General features: G+C 33.8%; 1 protein-coding gene across 1 annotated transcript; it reads right to left on the reverse strand.

The window, feature by feature from the left end:
• Positions 1–84: 84 nt before the first annotated feature.
• LOC140055413 (organic cation transporter protein-like) lies at positions 85–21,350 on the reverse strand. The gene is made up of 10 exons (XM_072100753.1): positions 20,934–21,350; positions 20,641–20,744; positions 15,053–15,207; positions 14,327–14,495; positions 13,992–14,121; positions 13,640–13,725; positions 6,906–7,114; positions 2,494–2,602; positions 1,952–2,161; positions 85–701 (listed from the first exon to the last, which is right to left on the reverse strand). Exons 1-10 carry the CDS (start codon positions 21,348–21,350, stop codon positions 587–589), a joined length of 1,704 nt encoding a protein of 567 aa, XP_071956854.1. The 3' UTR covers positions 85–586.
• Positions 21,351–21,813: the final 463 nt, after the last annotated feature.

Consider the following 21,813-nt stretch of genomic DNA (forward strand, 5'->3'; position numbering starts at 1 on the left):
ACATAAATTATTACAAGCCATTCCACAAGAATGGAAAGATAGTATTAACTTAAAAAATGAAAACACCTGGTACAAAATTATGTAATACAATGAGTAAGCAAATGTATAACTATTTCGTTAAGTAGAAAGGTTGGAAACCAACATTTCTAATAAAATGGCAATCATACTTTAATACTAAAATTGATTGTAAATTAACCCGGGGAAAGTAAATTAATTAGAGAAATTAAACTCAAACGAATGCAATAATACGTTAAGTTATTACATAGGATAATTCCAACAAGAAATGGGTTATGTATATGGATATGGAAAACATAAACACATGTTCACATTGCGACTGTGTTGATTGTTTTTAGCAGTAGTAAAATATAATGAATTTGAAAAGTTCTATTTTATTACATTGAAGACAAACAAATAATTTCGACATTTGTTTCAAGATTGAAGCAGGCATTGATAGAAAGGTTTCTGTTAAATTTTTCAAACTTAACTTAACATAAATTATTTAAAATTACATAAAACGGCGGTCTGTTCATGGTTCATCCATGATACATTTGTGTAACAACGTTGAGTTTACTTATCAAGCCTGAATTTAAGTCTTCATATCATCAAACGGCAATTGTATTTCAGTTTCTTCGTCTTCATTCTTATCATCTCTAGTTTGCAATTCGTGTGAGTATCCACTGGACTTGGACCTCTTTGTCTTTCTGTACAGAATAATAGGTTTACAGCAGAAACAACTCATAAGAACTATTTATTATATTATTATTATTATTATTACACAGAAGTGAAAATATTGAAATTAAGTATGCACTGTGTTAGAATCTGTTTCGAGAAAATTTATTTAAAAAATGTTATCAAGCTAATGGTATCAGCAAACTCAAATAAAAGCAAAGCTAGAAACCAAACGATCTACTGCAGTTACTGCAGTGGCATTGCACTTGAGCCTATTCATGTGTATGGGCCGATGAGACTTTGGCCAAACTCATGTATAGACATACGTATCATTTTCACATACACGAATATGTTTGAACCTATTTTTTTTTTCATTTGGGCAAAATCATTAGAGGGCTAATGTAATCTGAATTTCCTTGTATAATTCATGTTTAAATTCTGGTGGTAAAATGTGGTCTGTACCGCATTTAACAATATTATTTACGAATACATCTTAAACGTGTGAAATACATTCCACACGTCGAAACGCAATACAAAACGCCGTCACCTACGGTATTAACGTCACGCTACACATAAAATGTGACGTATTGTAGTAAGCGAGTTTTATCTTAAACTGCTTAATTATTGCTTACTTTGGTGGGATAATTCACAATACTTCACCAGGTTAAATAACTAAGCCTGAGCTAAACATACCAACAATAAACATGCTATTACTGTATAATCATAGATGAAAAATATCATTTTTAAATGTACTGTATTGAAAACAAGAAAAATATATTTTTTCTATTTATTTAGGTCTGTTTTTAAATAATAATAATAATAATTGTTGTTAATATTCCAGTTGGTGTATTGTAAGCACGTAGCGACGCGTACTTCTATTATTTTTACCCATTCCAATTTATTTTTGAATTCTGAATGATTGCTTTCAACATCCAATTTTTACTATGCCATTTTAATGTCACATAATAGTTATTCACTTATTTACCTGAAGAAATGTAATTTAAAGCAAAACATACTTAAATTGTCTGCAGACCATGGTCTTTGGTTAAAATTTCTTTTGTCTTTTAATAAGTGAAATAATTAATTGGTTTTTTTTTTTTATAGAAATGAATAACTTTATTTAAACTGCAAAATTGCCTATTTAAAGTCTGATTTTTTAAATCTTCATTTTTCATGGTTTTGGGGACAAGACATCTTTAAATTAGCTCCCATATTATTTATTTATCATTCGTCCGCCCGTTTGCATAAGTTAGCAAGTTTAATGTTTGATGCCTATACTTACTTTCCGAAATGTTCCCCTTCTTCAATTGTTTCTGGAAGGCTAATGCCTTTCGTTTCTGGTAGTAACAACCCCAGAAGACCTGCTGTAACTGAGAGAGAGCTAAACAACACTAATGGTAGAGGTTTCCATATTTCCGATATCACAAGTGCCATAGGCGAAATTATGCTTCCCATTCGCCCTGCCATTGAAGCTAAGCCCATCGCAGTGGTTCTATGTAATGCAATATAAACAGTGTACATTTTTCCTGCTTATACTACTTTGTAAGCAAAATGATAAATGTGAAAAAATAAAGATGATGAATTGTTTTCTAAGGTATTTTCAGTTTAAATCAGATTGGTTAAAAAATACATTACAATAACAACACTAGAATGTAATAAATTACATGCATGCATTGTTCACATTTTGTCACGAGGTGTACACTTAAAACAGCACTTAGACAATCTGTTTTTATGCACATTTAAAGCAAATAATAGTGATAATAATAGCAATGGTAATGAAAATGATGATAATAAGACTGATATAAAAATCAGTGAAACCAATACCTTAGAGGAGTTGGAAACAATTCGGCTGAGTAAACATAAACAATACCGAAAGCAGCAGTAAATGAAAATTTACCACCCATAGCAACCATAACACGATACATTCCAGGTTCTATAACAAAGAATAAATTAAAACAGCAAATAAATCAGCGTAACTCTGACTTTTAAAGTTACAGTATCTAGGCAAATTACATTCAACGTATCATATGCACATATCGTCAATAGTTCTACTGAGATTTATAGAATATCCCAATAGTAAGGGACATAATGTAACGTCATTTATTTTTCTGTAGGTGCTTCCTAAGACCCATCTAAACAACATATCAAAAATTGACAAAATGGGAAGAAAAATTGCTAATTTGCATATAACTAAAATTGCCGTTTTCTCTAAATTTTACCCAAATATCAGTATTAAAGCATCTGATTTTGGCAAATATTTGTTCAATTCAAGTCATTAAAACACATTTTTTTTGCAAGAAAATATCACTGGAAATGTTTAAACCTACTATTAGGCTTAAAAATTACAAATGACAAACATACTTCAAAATGGCCGCCACTTTTTTCAAAGGGGAAAGTTTGAGAAAGATGTATAGTTCTTAAACCTGATTTATTAGAATAAAAAAACCTGCATTTCAGTGAAACCTTATAGCTAGACCATTTTATGTATAAACTATTTAGGTATACCAAAAGATTATGATATTATGAATTGATTCGTTGGCACTATAAATAAGCAACAAAAAAACCAGCTCCTTCTCTGATTTCTGAGGCATACTTCCAACCATGATCTTCATTTTCCAACTAAGTTAACCTATCACACTTAATGATCGCAGTAGAAGTCTTTGTAGTAGATGAAAGAACCTTCAGTTTGGCATGAGGCACTATTCAAGATTCAACTTTATTTCGTCCACATAGAAAAATATTTTAAGTGCTTTTCACAATATAGTACAAAAATATATAAAACGTTTCATATAAAAATAATTAATCACAATATTCAACACAACAGAAAGTGAGCACACTCTCAACAATCGAAGAGTAAAATAAATTTAATACAGTTCTATCTATCCCATAATTTCTCAGTTTTCAGAGAAAGAACAGTCGTGTATTTCCTTTTTTTTATAGTATTTTTACAGTGTTTCTCCCAGCTAAATTTGTTATCAACAGTCACACCTAGGTATTTGTAGCTTTCAACAGATTCAATTTCCTGATTATTAATTTTTAGGGGAGCCAGAGCAGTACATGTTTTTTCGAAAATCAATTATTACTTCTTTGGTTTTCTTTTCGTTTAGTAAGAGGCAATTTGTCTTACACCAATTCAAAAAAAGCAACGATTTCATCATGATATTCAGTTTCACTAGCTCTGTTTTTTTAATAGGCCAACAATGGCGGTGTCATCCGCGTATTTTAAATAATGTATGCTACTAGAAGTTGACTTACAGTCATTGGTATATAAAATAAATAAGAGGGGGCTTAACACACATCCTTGGGGTGATCCTATATTTGTGTTGATCACACTCGAGTTATAGTTACCAAGAGATACCTTCTGTGTTCGATTACATAAGAAACTTTCAATCTATTTAATTATGGATGGGTTCACCTCTAGCTTAATCAATTTATCTATTAAGATGGCAGGATCAAGCGTATTAAATGCTGAGGAGAAGTCAGCAAAGGTAACTCTCGCATTTCATCGAAGAACCATCTTACTGGAATAAACTCCAGTCTACTCTAGAACAAAATGACCTCGCTCCCTATATTAAAGTACAATATTAAAAAGATGATATTTGAAACATATTGCTAGCTACTATTGCTACTGCACAATGGAGTTGTAAATATTTTGCTTAATCTCACTTTGTTTTTTTCTTTTTCTGTCTAAAAATATTTTGTTATGTAATGCGTTCGTCTATGTTTTATGTTTAGACTACAAAGACAAGCCATTTTGGCTTCTGTGTATCTAACCCATAAAACTGTTAAATGTTGAATAAATGTTGTTAAATATTAATATGTTTCCAATTCCATTTTGATTTGTGGAATTCTATCACTTTATCATATACGTGATTGATACTTGCTTGCTTGATGTTAATGTTATAGAGACTAAAATGAAGTATCTACCTAGAGTAGTTACGGTGATACGTAAATCCTGTCTGAAAGTTACCTTAATCCTTTGAAAATAAGGTCAGAGGTCATTTTGGACAAACTGTTTAATCATAAGAATTGGAATTAAACCTGTTTATTTTGAACAATTAAGGGGAAAAATAACTCTCTACAACTAGCGGCTGGCGTTCTATGGATATTCTGTTTTTAACCCTTAATTTGCATATTCCAGCTGAGTCAATTTACATATATGTTCCAAAGGTATGACCGAGGTGTGATTTGTGGAACTCCATAGAGACTAAATTAAAGTTTCTTCCTATAGTAGTTATGGAAATACATAAATCCTGTGAAAATTACATAATTCTTTGAAAATAAGGTCAGAGGTCAAATACGACATTTCCTGTCATTTTTTTTTAAAACAAATTCCATAAGAAGGAATACAGGTATATATATATATATATGAGACATTTTCTCATTCTCACAGATTTCCTCATCTTTATCGTTTCAAATTAATTAATTAAATTTCTGTATATCACCGGACGGTTTAGAATTAATGTTCTTTGCCTGTTGTGTTTATATATATAAAAAGTATCTCTTTGGAGATCCCGCCTCGTGAATAAAAATACTGAAAGATGAGGGCGTATCAATTTGATCTCTGTTGCTCGTGCGTACAACTGAGGACTAGTGCTGTTCCGAAGTACCACGTCCAGAAGGTTAACGAGTCGCAATCCAATCGAGTTTGAACAATACCATGAAAGCCCCAGTGGTCTAATGGTTAGGACATCTGCATATCAAGCAGGCGGTCCGAGTTCGAGTCTCGGTTGGGGCGACTTTTTCTCATTTTGACAGATTTCCTCATCTTTATCGTTTCAAATTAATTAATTACATTTCAGTATATCACCGGGCGGTTTCGAATTAATGTTCATTGTCTAATGTGTTTATATATATAAAAATATCTCTTCGGAGATCCCGCCTCGTGAATAAAAATACTGAAAGACGATCGAGGGCGTATCAATTTGATCTCTGGTGCGCGTGCGTACAACTGAGGACTAGTGCTGTTCCGCCGTACCACGCCGAGAATGTTAAAGAGTCGCTATCCCATCGAGTTTGAACAATACCATGAAAGCCCCAGTGGTCCAATGGTTAGGACACCTGCATATCAAGCAGGCGGTCCAAGTTCGAGTCTCGGTTGGGGCGACTTTTTCTGATTCTCACAGATTTTTTCATCTTTATCGTTTCAAATTAATTAATTAAATTTCAGTATATCACCGGGCGGTTTAGAATTAATGTTCATTTCCTAATGTGTTTATATATATATATATATCCAATCGAGTTCAAACAATACCATGAAAGCCCCAGTGGTCTAATGGTTAGGACATCTGCATATCAAGCAGGCGGTCCGAGTTCGAGTCTAGGTTGGGGCGACTTTTTCTCATTCTCACATATTTCCTCATCTTTATCGTTTCAAATTAATTAATTAAATTTCAGTATATCACCGGGCGGTTTCGAATTAATGTTCATTGCCTAATGTGTTTATATATATATATGTTCTGAACAATTTAGTAAAAAATTAACTCTCTACAATTCGCGGCTGGCGTTTTATGTGTACCCTATATTTTTACCCTTAATTTGCATATTTCAGCTAATTTGCATATGTTTTTAATATGTGACCGAGGTGTTATTTGTAGAATGTCATCTCCACACATATGTGTTCAATTTTTTTCAAAGGAGCCTTGTTTGCAATCTGTCTGACTTTAAATTCTAGATTGCCTTACTATACATGATATATAGACAAATACTGTAGAAAGTAGAAATTTTGATGTATATACATTAACCTAATTTCTTCAACTCCTTTTTTTCTCCATTTTTTATATGTTGTTCTGATAGGTCTTTAGAGACATTTACCAAAGAAAAAAAAATTATGTTCTAATTTTGTCTAGGTATACCCATTTGTTTAGTCGCATGCAAACGCGACTCTACAGCTCACTATCGGTCGGTTGGTCGGTCGGTAAATACTAACTCAAATTTGCGCACGCGACTGCAGCAATGTATATGGCCTTGTTTTGCTACATTGACCGGACTAAATCGAGTTTTAACAATATCATTAAAGCCCCAGTGGTCTAATGGTTAGGACATCAGCATATATCAAGCAGAAGGATCCGGGTTCGAATCTCGATTGGGGCGACTTTTTCTCATTCTCACAGATTTCCTCATCTTTATCGTTTTAATTAATTAAATTTCAGTATATCATCGGGCGGTTTAGAATTCATGTTATGTGCCTGATATATATATTTATTTCAAAATATAGGTGGAATACTGAAACTCACCAATAAAAACCGTAATCAAGCAACATGCCCCTCCAGACAATATTACAATAGCCAACATCGGACGCCTTCCGAAGCGATCTATGGAAAAAATACTAAATATACGAGCAGGAATCTCAACCAGGCCAGACAGCATGAATGCAATGTAAGGGTCAATACCTAGACCATCAGTGCTCAAGGAAAGACCGTAAAACACCATTACCACCACAAACCTGTAAATAAATAAACAATGTAATCAAGTTTAATTACAAAGGAAAAGTAATATTTCGTTCATACAATTGTTTAAAGAAATATTTGGTTTATTAGGCTCTCTGTAGAGCGATACTCTGTTGAATTTCATTATTTTCTCATTTTTTGTGCAGATCTCTGAAACGACGAAAGCAGTTATGTTTTAACTTGACCAAAAGATGCAGGTATATGCAAAGATTGTATAGCGCCGCTACGCGGCGCAAGATAGCTAACTGTTGCAAAGCTCCTATCTTATAATACTACGCGCCCTATAAATCAATGGACGCCATATTCGGGCGGACAAAATACCACAGGTTATAGAGGGGTGTCTAGAAAACTCAGATCTCAGTTTTTTTCTTAATTTTCAGACCTGTTATTGTTTAAATATTTTTCAATTTTTCAAAAGCCGGCGATCAGTCTTAAAGTAACAAGTAAACTGAAATTGCATTTTCTCGAGAACTAATTGTCCAAAAAACTTCATATTTGTACAAGAGGCATGAGCTATAATTTGTGATTTGTAATTTAAAAACATAATTTGATTTAACTTACAGGTTTTTTATACGAGTAGTAAAAAACCTATTTCTTTTTTCACCAGTTTGTTTTTGGCGTTGCTTCTCTATTGTTAGTCAACTGATACTATTGTTAGTTGAAAGGCTGGTAATTAAACCATTACACCAAATTCGCATACACATGCTTGAAGTGAAATTAGCATAAATCACACACAGCATTAAGACACACACAAATATATATATTTTCCCGGAGAAATCTTATGTAGGAGAATTTTACCTTATGCACTCTCGGAGTGGCTTTCTAGTTTGTTTCGTTTTTTGTTTGATTGATTTTTTTATGTTACTTAGTACGTCGTAGCAATTCAGATTCAGGACAGCAATTTGATCTTTCTTTACGTTTCATTGCTTGTTAGATTCGAAAGTTCATTATTTTTCTACAAAGCATTTGCCAAAAGAACAACCTAGGTTTACGGCTTCATCTGTACTGTACTGTCTGCTGGTGAAGTAATGATTATTGCAAGCGACAATTGTACATAGTCCGTAGGGTCTTTGTTATCCAATTAGAAGCGATCTAATATATAAAATTTCGGTTTGGGTCTTTCGGAGGACCCAGCATCATCAAAACTATATTGACATTAAATAGATCATCTGCTTGCAGCACTTTGCAATTTCTAGTTATCTATACAGGTATATAAATTATGCTTCGGGAAAGATCTACGCCTTGGTTACTTACCTCATCTATCTCAGATGTAACGCGAAACGTAGATTTGATAACATTAGTTCTCACATGGATTAAGAAATAAAAGGAAATGCATCAGTTTTAGATCAAAGCTTCAATGACTCTAGCTGACAGAGCACGGACCGCCCACAATGTTACAAAATAAACACAGTTTAATTAACCGTCGTTAACAACGAAACGATGGCGTGTTTAATTATACTAGAGGGTGAGCTCGCTTCGGTCGCTCCCCCTCTAGGAAGTGTAGACGATGGTTCTCGGAATGATAATGTTCTCCTTATACATTTTCTGTCGGTTACCATTATTGAAAATGCTTGACATTCGTAAAACTGAACTACTTTGTTTCACAGTGTTAATGATTAATAACATTTTAAAGTATAGTTTTTATTGTTTGGTAGGGCCCGTTGGGGAGGCGGAGGTCATTTGAGGGAGGTGCTTATTCGAGGGATATATGTTAAATTTTTTAGTTCTAATAATATGGTAACATTTATAATCAAATGAAATCCTCTCATAGATATGAAAAGTGGTAAAAAAGAATAACAAATGCTTGGTAAATTGCAGATAACAGTGCGGTGAATTCCACTACAAATAGTATAATTGTGTTATTATAAATATGTGGATGGACGTTTATTAGATAGTTGGGTTGTGGGGGGGGGGGGGGGTTATTATTCAAAGTGATGTTTTATTGGAGAGTATCAAGTATCAAGTATCAAGTATAATCTTTATTCGTTCCCACAAGGAGAAAATTTACATTGCTCGTCTTCAAATACATTATAATTACAATATATAAAATAACATGACAATACAACAATACCAATATTAAAAACTCACAACAAGAACAAATTATTACATATTAAAAAAAAATGTCTTATCAAATCTCCCTATGTAATTTTATAATACTATTCCCCACAATATATTCTGATTCTTTATGGCGTATATTTAATTTGATCTTTATTAATTTGCAGTATAATTCCTATTATTTAACTACTGTACCTTCACACACGTGTGGTATGTTTTAAAATAAACAAAAAACTGAAATGGCTATGATTAATGGCCAATTTTTTTTTCGTCTTCCAAAGGGACACTGTATTGATTGATGGAAAGTGCCTGTTTCCAGTCACCTTTAGGGTCAAATCTATTATTTTAACTGCTCCCTTGTGTATAAAAGTGAGAAAATATTTGAAACTAAGACCCCATTTACACTTACGATTTAGGCCGGCCCTGGGTCGGCCCTGGGTCGGCAATTGATAAGTGTAAATACTCCAAAAAGTTAGGCCGGCCCTGGGCCGGACGCAGATCTGGGCCACCTCTCCAGGTAGGTTCAGGAGCGGCTTTTACGTTTGGGCCGGCTTACGCAGTGAACCGTGAACAACGTTTGACCTTTTTATGAGGTTGTTGTTATGACGATCCGACATTCTCAGTAGGCCTACATACCTTCCTCCTTTTCGGGCGACAATTTGTTTTCTTCATTATATAGTTAAATTTATTTTCAGACATCTTCTTTCAATAAAGTATTCCTCCGCTTGTTTCGCATATACATAAAATATAGCCACATTATATATAAAACAGTGGGGTTCATTTTGTTTTTAATGGGACAAAAAACAACAATACAGTACTATAAATATAAAACGGTCGGTTCGCGCGGAGAGTTGAATTGACGATCGAGAGAGAAAAATGCAATGGTACTTCCGATAAAATTATTTACGACCAGTAATCTGCGTCGGTAGTGTAAACGCTCTGGGCCGGCCTAAAAAGTAAATATTTGCAACCGGCCCAGGACCGACCCAGGACCGGCCCTGGACCCAAACGAAAGTGTAAATGGGGTCTATGGTGAAATTATCTTAAACCCGGAAATTACTTTGACCGGGAAGAATTGAAATTGAGAGAAAAATCCAATGTTGAAATCATAAATGTTGTTAAAAAACTCTTTATAACATCTTCCTAAGATATAAATATGGAACAATAGCGTCAGCGTGCACACTAATGTTATCAAATCTACGTTTCGCGGTACATCTCGGATAGATAAGGTAGGTATCCAAGGCGGAGATTTGTACCGAAGTTTTTGCATTGTGCTCGCCTATGTCAGAATTAACCATAATTTATATATAGATTGTTTACTCTACATGCTCAACAACCTTTATAGTCCAGTAAAGATAAGTCAAAAACAGGGTGGACCTAGAACAAATTGCAACATAATTCTTTTTTGTTTTGTCTGGTAAATATGGTTCAAATGAATATCATATCCAAAGTTTACCAAAATCGGACATCAGGAAGTGGGTTAATTAGCATAAATTCAAAATGGCCGCCATTTGCTATTTTGAAGCCTCATATCTCTCTAACGGTTGGATTTACACCACCTAAGTGCATTACGAGTAGATATAAATGTGATATTAAACATTCTAATTAGCATATTTAAATTCCCATATGACCTATACCTATGACCTATGACATCATATGGTAGTTGTGACGTCATATAATATTATGTTATAACTGTTTCAATGACATACTATGCGAACAATTTAGGAACTGCAAGAAAACATGTTTCTTGACATTCTCCTTGTTGAAATGAAAATTATTTCCAAAGTTTACCAAAATCGGACGTCAGGAAGTGGGTTGATTAGCATACATTCAAAATGGCCGCTATTTATCATACCATTTTGAAGTTCCATATCTCCTTAACGCTTGGTTTTAGACCACCTAAGTGCATTGCGAGTAGATATAAATGTGATATTAAACTTTCCAATTAGCATATTCAAATTGCCATTATAACGTACTTAAGATGTCATAAGACATATGACGTCATATTCACGTCATATGGTACTTTAAATGTGCTAATTGGGAAGTTTATTGTCACATTTATATCTACTCGCAATGCACGTTGGTGGTCTAAAACCACCATTAAGGAGATATAGGGCTTCAAAATGATATTGTAATTAATAGTGCCATTTTGAATTTATGCTAATTAACACACTTCCTGACATCCGATTTTGATAAACTTTGGAAATTATGTTCATTTCAACAAGGAGAATGTTAGGAAATTTGTTTTTCTGCAGTTTATAAATTGTTCGCATAGTATAATGTCATTTAAGCATTTATAACATAATTTATTTTATTTTATTTTATTTTATTTTATTTTATTTTATTCAATCAAAACCAACAGCGATAAATACCGCCACTAACAGGTTTGAAACATAAAACAATACAACATCAAAAAACGGTTAACAATAAAATACAGATAAAATATATCGACGTCACAACTACCATAAGACGTTATAGGTACGTCATATGAAAATTTAAATATGCTAATTAGAATGTTTAATATCACATTTATATCTACTCGTAATGCACTTAGGTGGTCTTAATCCAACCGTTAAGGAGATATGAGTCTTTAAAATTGCAAATGGCGGCCATTTTGAATTTATGCTAATTAACCCACTTCCCCATGTCCGATTTTGGTAAACTTTAGATATGATGTTCATGTTCACCATATCAACCAAATAAAACAAAAAAAATTCTGTTTCAATTTGTTCTAGGTTCAACCATATTTTTACTTGACTACTATGCATTCATTATTGCCAGCGATCTAGCTATTAAACAGTAGCTAGGTACGCACTTGTCTGGCGGTATCCCTTTGTACGAATCGTTCAACGTTGGCTCCGGACGCGTGATATCATGTTCCATCCAGGGACCAAAAGTGTATTGTAGTTACTTTCCAGGCGAAGTTTATCGACGGTTACGTCGTGTACTGTGTGTGGACGTACGCTACACTACAGGAAAAACGAATTATGTTAATTGTTCGTATGTTCACAAATGTTTTGATTTACAAGTAACCCTGTACCATGGGGCACTTAAAATATATATTTCATACATTACTAAACAAAAAACATGCTATTTTCGCTTAGCCAACATCTTATTATAGCTAAGTTATTAAATTTTAAAATGTCCTGTATGAACTTCTCAACACTCGGAAGTCCAGATGGACGTACGCACGCATACACTTGAAAAGTAGGCTATAAACTGATTTCCCCGACTACTAAAAGGTTCTACGCTTGCGGACGCACCCCACCTCCCCCTCTAAAATAAAGGCAAAACGGACCACTTTTTTTAAGCCTCTAGGCCCGATGTTTCCATAGTATAAGATGCAATTTTTGAATACCTGCAGCTCTAGTTTTAAACATTTTCTTAGCTCAGCCCAAACCATAAAGCTGGTCATATTTCGAAGAATAATAAGTTCATTTTCCGGGACCTAACAGCTCTATTTTTCAAAAATGTCTTAGCTCAGTCACAACCATGATAGGGACTATATTTTGTTTCTTGTTTTGAAGTATAATAAGTCCAATTTCCGGGACCTCCAACTCTATTTTTCTAAATTTTCTTAGCTCCATCCCAACCACGGTTGTCTGTTTCTGTAGACTTGTAATTTCGTTTCATAGTATCTTTAATATGTATATAAATTAATTGCGACTTCCGGGGACCTAGCAGCTCTATTTTTCAAAATTTTCTTACAGATTAGCCCAAGGCACGCATTTACCATTTTTGCACCCCCCAGACAGCAACCAGCATACGGTACGCCTATGCGATAAACAATATAGGCACACCTCTTCGCCTGTGGGTAGCCTACGCTTTACGTTTGCGTATATTAATTTTTCTAAGCTACAATTTACCCGATAGATATAGCCATATTTTGAACTTTTTTTTAAATTGAAAAATATGGATTGAAACAGTCATCATCGTGCATCGTGTTTTTGTACGCAGTATTTTATTTATGCATTATAAAAAATGGAAAAAGTGGCTACCCTAAATCTTATTAAAATGGCCTCAAATGACGCTAGAACGCGTTGCTTCCGGGGGCATCGCCCCCTCGACCCCTACCTTGGCGGCCCCCTGGCCCCCAGCCTAGTGATGCTCGCTTCCCTCGCATAGCCCCCTCGTCGGGGAATGTAGCCCCCGCTTCTGGAAAATCCTTGCGCCACCGCTGTCTTAGGACTCCCCACCCTCTTCTTGTGTACATATCTATAAGAGTCGCTTAGTGGCAACTGTGCGAAATCAATAGTCTTTGTGTGTCATTTACACATGTCTACTATTCAACACAGTTAGACTGCAAAAAACACGTTGTTTACCAACATTTATATTTCATATTCTTCGTTAATAAATTAAGGATCGATTTTACATCCGATTTGTTTACAATGTCAATTCACGATAACAGGAAACTGTTGTCTTTAGGCGCACGATACTGTAAGTGAATTGGGTGAATGACTACTAACCAGTTATACATAACATTGATTGTCTTTTTACGTAAGTTAGGAGTGCGAAATAAATCCAACGCTGTATATTTTCGCTCTTTTTTCATCTGGAAAATAAAAAGTTTTTGTTTTAAGATTAAAGCAAAAACCTGATACAGTACAGTGCAATACATCCCTTCATGAGAAGAGTTAATGTGAGCCGTATATGTAGGCCTACATAGAACACTGAAGATCGGAACTATTTCTGCGTTTTTGGGGGGTTTACGTAGTGTAGTAGCATTGTTTGTTGCTTATCTTTAAAATAGGCCTACAAAAAATGTATTAAGCTATATTCACACTTTTCTCGTTTCACGGTTTAGTGTTAAATGTGTACCTGTATCTTATCACCAAACGGATGCTCTGCAATTGTAACTTTACTAGCACGTGCGAATTTGTGTACAATTTTCTCAGCCTTTGTGACCTCACCTTGTGAGAGCAACCACCTTGCAGACTCTGGTAGGAAACTAAAATAACAAGAACTAAATTTGACATGTAGGCCTACTCTCTAGAAGACTGTTTACATTTTAACGTTTTAAATTCTATTCTACTTTTTGTATTAGTATTTATCTATCAATATAGTATTGTAATTAAAACAGTGTACAGTTACTGTAGGACAAAACAAAATGTTTCATCGACATTATAAGAAGAATATTAATCTAAAAAACTCACGGCATATATAGAGCTGCTACTCCAGTTGGCACAGAGAGAACTATCTGTAACTTTCTCCAGTCACGGACAAGATAGCCAAACAAGGCTAGTACCATGATTCCCAAACTCCAGTATATAGGCATCACGTTTCCAGCAACATTTCTCCATTTTAAACCAACCAATTCGGTTGCTATAATATAATATTTAAAGCAAAATTATTCAAGATCAAAATTAAATGTAAGAAAATGAATTTTATATTAATAATTACGCCATATATGGCCCTGAATACAGTAGAACATATTCTACCGCACATAATATTCTCTAAAATGTTACAAAAATGCTAACCAAGCCATAGTAAGTTTTTCTTCAATGTTGTTAAACGTAAAATAGTTCATTTCATTGCCCAAATAATATTTTCATAATATAAATTATTTGTTTTATGTTAGCAAGTTATATGTATTTATTTTACTGTACAATGAACTAATATATGTATTATGTACAGTAATGTGCCATATAAGGATACATAAATGAAATTAAAAATTAATATTCCTTTCTATTTTTTAAGTAATACCGGAAACTGAATATGAAATTATGATAAATTATATCTCAATCCTAATTCTCCATCACAATTAAATTAAATGAGACACACAATTAAGCAGTCTAGTTGATTTAATTTATAAATCTGTAAAGAAAAAAAACCCAGAAAATATATAACACAATATCAGATCACGTTAGAGTATAACGTACCCATCACAAACGATATTAGATATATTCCTATGGTTGCCGTGGCAATGATAAATCGTAGAATACAGTATGCGGTAAAAGATTGGATAAATGATAACGCTAAACCAAATGAAGACTGCATTACAGCACAGATGATTAATGTAGGTTTACGACCAATCCTATAAATAATGAATTAAAGTGGTTGGATTAATATGTTAACAAAAGTGCCATTGTATTAATAGAAATAATCGTATAATACATTTAGTAAGTGAAATTAAAGAAAATAACTACAGTACTGTTGTTCTAATGACATACCAGAAAATATTTCTTTTGATCTCCAAGCAGTCACCAAAAACTAAGCTCATTGTCAGTAAATAAGGCAACTGGTAGTGTAATATAATTCCCAAAAAATGGAAACACGCCAATGTTTCTTTTATTATTTAAGGCTGGTGATCGGGGCAATCCAGAGAATTACCGCCCGATTTATGTGTTAAATGTTATCTCTAAAATAGTATTTGACCAAATATATCATTATCTTATTTAATATAAATAATCTTTTAAACAGCAATCAGTCAGGATTCAAAAGAAATTACTCCACATTACTTAACCTAATTTGCCTGCGTATGCTTGACTTAAAATAGCTTTTGATACTGTAGACCATCATTATATTCTTCAACAAACCAACATCGGCACCCCTCAAGGAGATAGCTTAAGCCCGGTCTTATTCACTGTTTACCTTGAGTCTGCGCTACGAGGAATCAGAACAATTACCCAAACAGAAATACCTAAAGAGATATCATATGCTGATGATGTAGATTTTTTGAGTCTAAACAGCAAGCATAATGTAAACGAATTAGAACGCCATTTATCAACTTTCAACTTAAATGTAAATAAAGAAAAAACAGAACACACTATCGTAAGACGAGAAAAAGAGGACATACAAGAACAATGGAGAAACACGAAGAAAGTAGGATCGCTCTTTGGGGACAGACAAGACATAATTAGAAGAAAACAACTAGCGCGTGTAGCAATGACCAAACTAAACTCGATGTGGCTTCGAAAAGATAAAATCAAATTAAAAATACGTATCAAGCTGTACAACTCACTAGTTAAAAGTATATTACTCTACAACTCTGAAACATGGGGACTCACAAAAGAAGAAGCACATAAACTCGACACATTTCACAGACAGCAACTTCGCAAAATCATAGGTATCAGGTTCCCAGACAGGATATCGAACATAAATTTATACAGAAGGACAGGAACAAAACCGATTTCATTAGAAATAGTCGACGCAAGATGGAGACTATTGGGTCACATACTTAGACAAGACACATGTACACCAGCCAACACAGCAATAAGCTATTATTTCAGCAACACTACCAATATAAAATTTCGAGGAAGACCGAGAACCACCCTACCAATAACTCTCAGCAACGACCTACTCACCCTTTATAAGCATAATACAGACATTAAGTATCCCGGACAATTGAAAACCAAGAAAGACATGAAACAACTTAAAGAACTAGCCAATGAAAGATCAGACTGGAAGAAACTAGTAAAAGAGATTTACGGAGCAGCCCAAGCGGAAATGTCGGCAGACTTTTCAGCGGAAAGGCAGTAATAATATATAAATTAAAAATGTATAATTGAAGTAAATATTGTATTAAGTTGTTTAAGGGTTAGGTACTGTAAGTGATCGAACTCAGACTAATTGTATATATGGTATCAAATCTGATCCATTATTGGACCACTTGCTTTCCTGATATATATTAATAACCCGCCAAATTGTATTTCTCAATGTTGTAGTGTAAAAGCTTACTATGTTGATGATACTGCAATCTATTATTCCTCAAATTCACTTGATGATATAACTGTATGTTTGAATAGTGATTTATCAAGACATAAACAATTGGCTTGAGAGCAATTAACTTATTATTAGGCCTACTGTTAAAAAGTCCGAATTTGTGTTAATTGGATAGCTTATAATGTTAACATTAATGGTATTGAATTATCTAGGGTAGACAATTGTAAATATCTTGGTGTCTATTATGTTAGCTTGAACTGGAATATACTGTACATGTTAAAAACCCAAACTTTTTATCCCCCTAAACACAATCTTGTGAATGTCTATAACAGTAATAATTGTGCCACACATTTTGGTCTAACTGTGGATTAACTAAAGCCAAGCGTTTGTTTTTATCACGAAAAAAACAAGTCGATCGTTTACTTTTGGATAACGGCACCAAATTTGTTATACATGTCCTATGATATGAAATAAAAGATATAAGAGGCGAACCTCAAAATGGCCGCCATACTTTTTTCTAAGTATCAGGTTATTGTAAATTTTAAAAACTTGTTGTAATATTTTAGGTCTGTGCAATAATTAGTAATAAGAATAAAATATCATCTGCTGCCTTTTTTTTCAAAATGGCTGAAAATATTTATAAAGTATATAAAAAGTTCCGTATTTTTAGTTAGTTTAGTTACAAATGTCTCTGGTGGGATTTTGGTGGGTGAAAATCTGTGATAATACCATATATGGCTCTGTGGTCTAGTATGATACTCGCCCTGTAAGCGTGATGAGCTATGCTCGACGTGATTATAAGATCATGTTCCGAATATGAGCACTGTTTCTATAATTTGACTGTATGATTTATAAATAATTTACACAGTGCTACGCAACACAATTGATTTACATATACACGATATTATTTTAAAAACCGTTGCGTACTAAAGTTGGAATTTATTCTGACTAGTTAAGCGTCCACTGGTTATGAGGGTTTGTTGTATGAGAGAATGTATCTGGTTGGTGAAAATCTGTGATAATACCATATATGGCTCTATGGTCTAGTGTTATGAAACGAGAGGTCGCACGTTCCAATCCCGCCAGAGACATTTTTCATACAACTAAAAATACGGAACTTTCGCCGATGAGCTATGCTCGACGCGATTATAAGATCATGTTTAACTGATCTCCCTTCATACATTCAGGACTCGACGGACTTTATCCGCAAAATTAACCAAATTCAAAATTTACCTAATAATTCTATTCTGGCTACATAAGATGTAATACATGCATTTTAAATTACAAACAAATTCCAGGCAAAACGCCTACTACAGCTCATTTACGAGAACTGGTCATTTTGATTTTGACCAACCACAATTTGTATTTTTGGAAATGACCATCAACTCCAAATTCATGGCACAGCAATGGGCACAAAAAGGCGCCATCTTTTGCAAAATTTTTTATGCGACAATTTGAGGCCAATTTTATGTCCTTCCAACCTAATAAACCACTTGTTAGTTTAGATACATTGCGACATCTTCATAAACTGGACCCATGGTAAAGATAATCTGGACTCTTTTCTTTTGAATATTGATTCTGCCCACTCAACTATCAAATTTACAGCTATTAAATCCACTAGTAGCGTTGAAGTTGTTGACACTATAGTAACCATAGAAAATGGTACACTCAAAACTAACCTATTCCGTAAACTCACGGATAAAAATATGTACCTGCTTCCTACAGATATACTGTACAATCAAGAATTACGTATCGGACGTATCCGAAATAGAAAGGAAACATCATCGAAATCGCTATAAAGAAAGGTAGACCTATATGCCTCGATTCCAAACTCTGACGTACAAACCACGTCAGCCAAATTAGACCAGAGTGTCAATGGTCACAACGTATCACCCCAGGTTGCCTCCATTAACGGGCTATTATTAAGAAACATATGCCCCTTCTACAGTCCACAGAACGTCTCAGGACTGTTTTTCCGAAACCACCCACTATTGCATTTGGTAGACCTCTAAGAGTGAAATTAATTCTCATGACAGCCAAAATTTGGGCAGATCTTGCAAAACCTGTTCATTGGTTGACTCTACTGTACGCGCCGTATGTGAATGACAATACAGATAAGCTATCAAAACATTAAAGCTTGATAAACCTGTAGCCGAACATTCTAATTCAGCTGGTCACTCGATTGCAAATTTAAGAGTTATTGCAATAGACCACGATGTCAAATGGAGCGAAAAAACTCGCAAAGACAAAGAAAACTACTGGGAATTACTAATTAAACCCACAAAACCTTTTGGACTTAACATTTGGAACATACTCCCAGATCAGTTAAATCATTCCATTGACTACATAAATTTAAGTTTCAATATACCACCATTTAAGCTGTTTTTAAAAGTTCTATTCCAAAATGGTTTATATCTACCGAGCTATCTTCTTTGTTTTCCACAAAGTCAGAAACAAGATAAGAAACAAACATCCAGGATATAATAGGATAAAAGAGAAAACGGAGAGATGAAATCACCAAATACACTAACACGGCAGCCTGGGCGAGAATTGCACATTACAAAAGAAAATTGAAGAGGTGAGAGGGAACAATAAAAAAATAATAATAATTCAAGACACACCGATGACTGACAAGCCGATTCGGTCCCCTACCTTTTAAAAAAAAACCACTACATTTTGGATAAATATAACTGAGAAATACAGTAAATGAAAAAAAATTAAAATACAAATTTATAAAACGGAAATCAATAACTCAAAACGTTATATACACATCATTTATAAGCTGTCTGTAGTTGTAGAGTGTTAGGATTTCGTTTTTTCTCAAACTAATTTGAATATTGCTGGAAAGCGGATATTGTGTCCCTTCTTTCCGATACGTTCTTAAAGTTAAGTTACCACAAGTTTGATTAATTATTCTATGTGACTTATAGTGTATGCTAAAATAATTATGTTAAGAAATAAATATGCAAAAACATGAATTGTGTTAAGAAATGGCTAAAATTATTATGTTAAGAAATGTATATGTTAACATTATTATGCTTAAGAAATGAATATGTTAGAATATGATAATGTTAAGAAATGAATGCTAAAATATGATTATATTAAGAAATGAATATTCCAAAATATGAATTGTGTTAAGAAAGATACCTATGCTAAAATGATTATATTAAGAAATAAATACGCTAAGAAATGAATACGCTAAGTGAATGTCTTAAGAACTTAACATTTAAGGAGATGTACTGTATATAATTATTAAGTTAGGAATATTATGAAATGAATATATTTTTAGTAATAAAAGAAAAAAAATCTATCTTGGTACAAATATCGAGCTGGAAGACATAATCATCATTACTATAATCAACTATGTACATGAGGCCTAGACCTGTAAAGAATATCAATGTCTACATACAAATAATATTAGTGAGTTTTTCCAAAAGCATGCATGTAGAGCTAGACGCATACAGTAGAATCTCTTCTTTGTGGACACCATCTATTCAAGAGACACTTTCCCACGAAACAAAAGCGGATATATTAAGGGACGGGGACAACTTTGCGTGATAAGGGGAAAATATTGTGTTTTTTTATACTAAACAACACAATGAAAAAAAATGCATTTATGCTTAATGGGGAGAGTCGCGAGGCTTATGGTACAATTGCAATTTAACAGGAAGGCCATGAGAAAAGACACATTGTCGGAAACCACGGTAATATGTTTGGAAACGTGCAAAGAATTATGTTTAAAGGGTTCTTTATCTAATCTTTACTCTAATGTAATAAAATACAATTATGTAAATAAAAAATGTACCTGTCTGCTACTGATCCCATAACCACTGAACCAACCAATAGTCCAAAGAAGTATATTGACTGCGCAAATGCCACTTTGGTCTTGCCTTTACATACTAATGTAAACTGAAAATTTATTGTAAATTTGACAGTTAACAATGGATAAATAAGTAGTTATAATATGTTATACTTATTTTATCCATGGTTGGACTTTCCAAAAATATCTGGAGTGATATTAATATTGTATAAGCATCTAATTTATTGTTTATAGTTTATAGTAAAATATTAAATTAATCAAAACATTGTTATACTTACGTCTTCTTGAATTGTACTGGTGTACCGAGAATGATCAAACTCATAACTGTTGGCACATTCTATAAGCGGCGTATCTTCGGTTATATTAACGTATGAAACATACTGTATACAGTTGCTTTCATTAATCGATGTACTTAGATCGTCGGCGGGAATTTTGAAGCTAAAATGTTGATACTGGCATCCATAGTTTGTTGAGTCACTGCAATTCGTATTTTCGGGAATAGCACACCAATGATCAGACACACCGCCAAGAAAGACTTGACCAAGGTGGTGAAAAGCGACGGAGAAATTCAGCATACAGTACCAATGGTAAACCCATAACTGATACGGACCAAACTCCCCAATCGTTGCTAACACGTCATCAAGCTTCATTTCCGGAAAGACGATCTTTTCCGTACTTGAAAGTCTGAAAAACATTATTCTACTTTAATGTTTGGTTACGGCACATTTTACAAGTTTGAAGAGAAATCTGTAGTCTTTTTTCTGTTTGTAAACCATTTATTATTTAGAAATACATATTACTTGTACCATAACTTACCGTGTACAAACTGGAGATGTAAAGTATAGAATACCTAATATAAAATGATACACACAGAGAGAATACGCCAGGCGGCATACATGTACAGTCTCTTTCTACAGTCTCACAACGCTGTTCTGAACTGGTCAACTCCTGTGCGTATAAGACGGTCTATGAATGGAGTACGTCTGTATCACCTAAGGATCAACATTTTTCTCTGCAATCATATCGTTGTGTAGAAACATAAGAGTTTATTACAGATTAACTACACTACAGAAATGTATTCTAACAAACAGTCACTTGGCAAGTTGTTGACGTTGAAAATCAAGAGCTGACGGCGTCAATCATAAATAATGTAACTAA

The sequence above is a fragment of the Antedon mediterranea genome, chromosome 7 (assembly GCF_964355755.1).
Source record: "Antedon mediterranea chromosome 7, ecAntMedi1.1, whole genome shotgun sequence".
Classification (NCBI taxonomy): domain Eukaryota; kingdom Metazoa; phylum Echinodermata; class Crinoidea; order Comatulida; family Antedonidae; genus Antedon; species Antedon mediterranea.

Coding starts and splice junctions, on each gene's coding strand:
- LOC140055413 (XM_072100753.1), bottom strand. CDS start 21,350: ATGTTTTTCAGACTTTCAAGTACGGAAAAGATCGTCTTTCCGGAAATG. Junction 15,208..20,640: donor ATGGGATCAGTAGCAGACAG/GTACATTTTTTA, acceptor CATTATTTATAG/GATTGGTCGTAAACCTACAT. Junction 7,115..13,639: donor ATCAATGTTATGTATAACTG/GTTAGTAGTCAT, acceptor ATTTATTTACAG/GTTTGTGGTGGTAATGGTGT.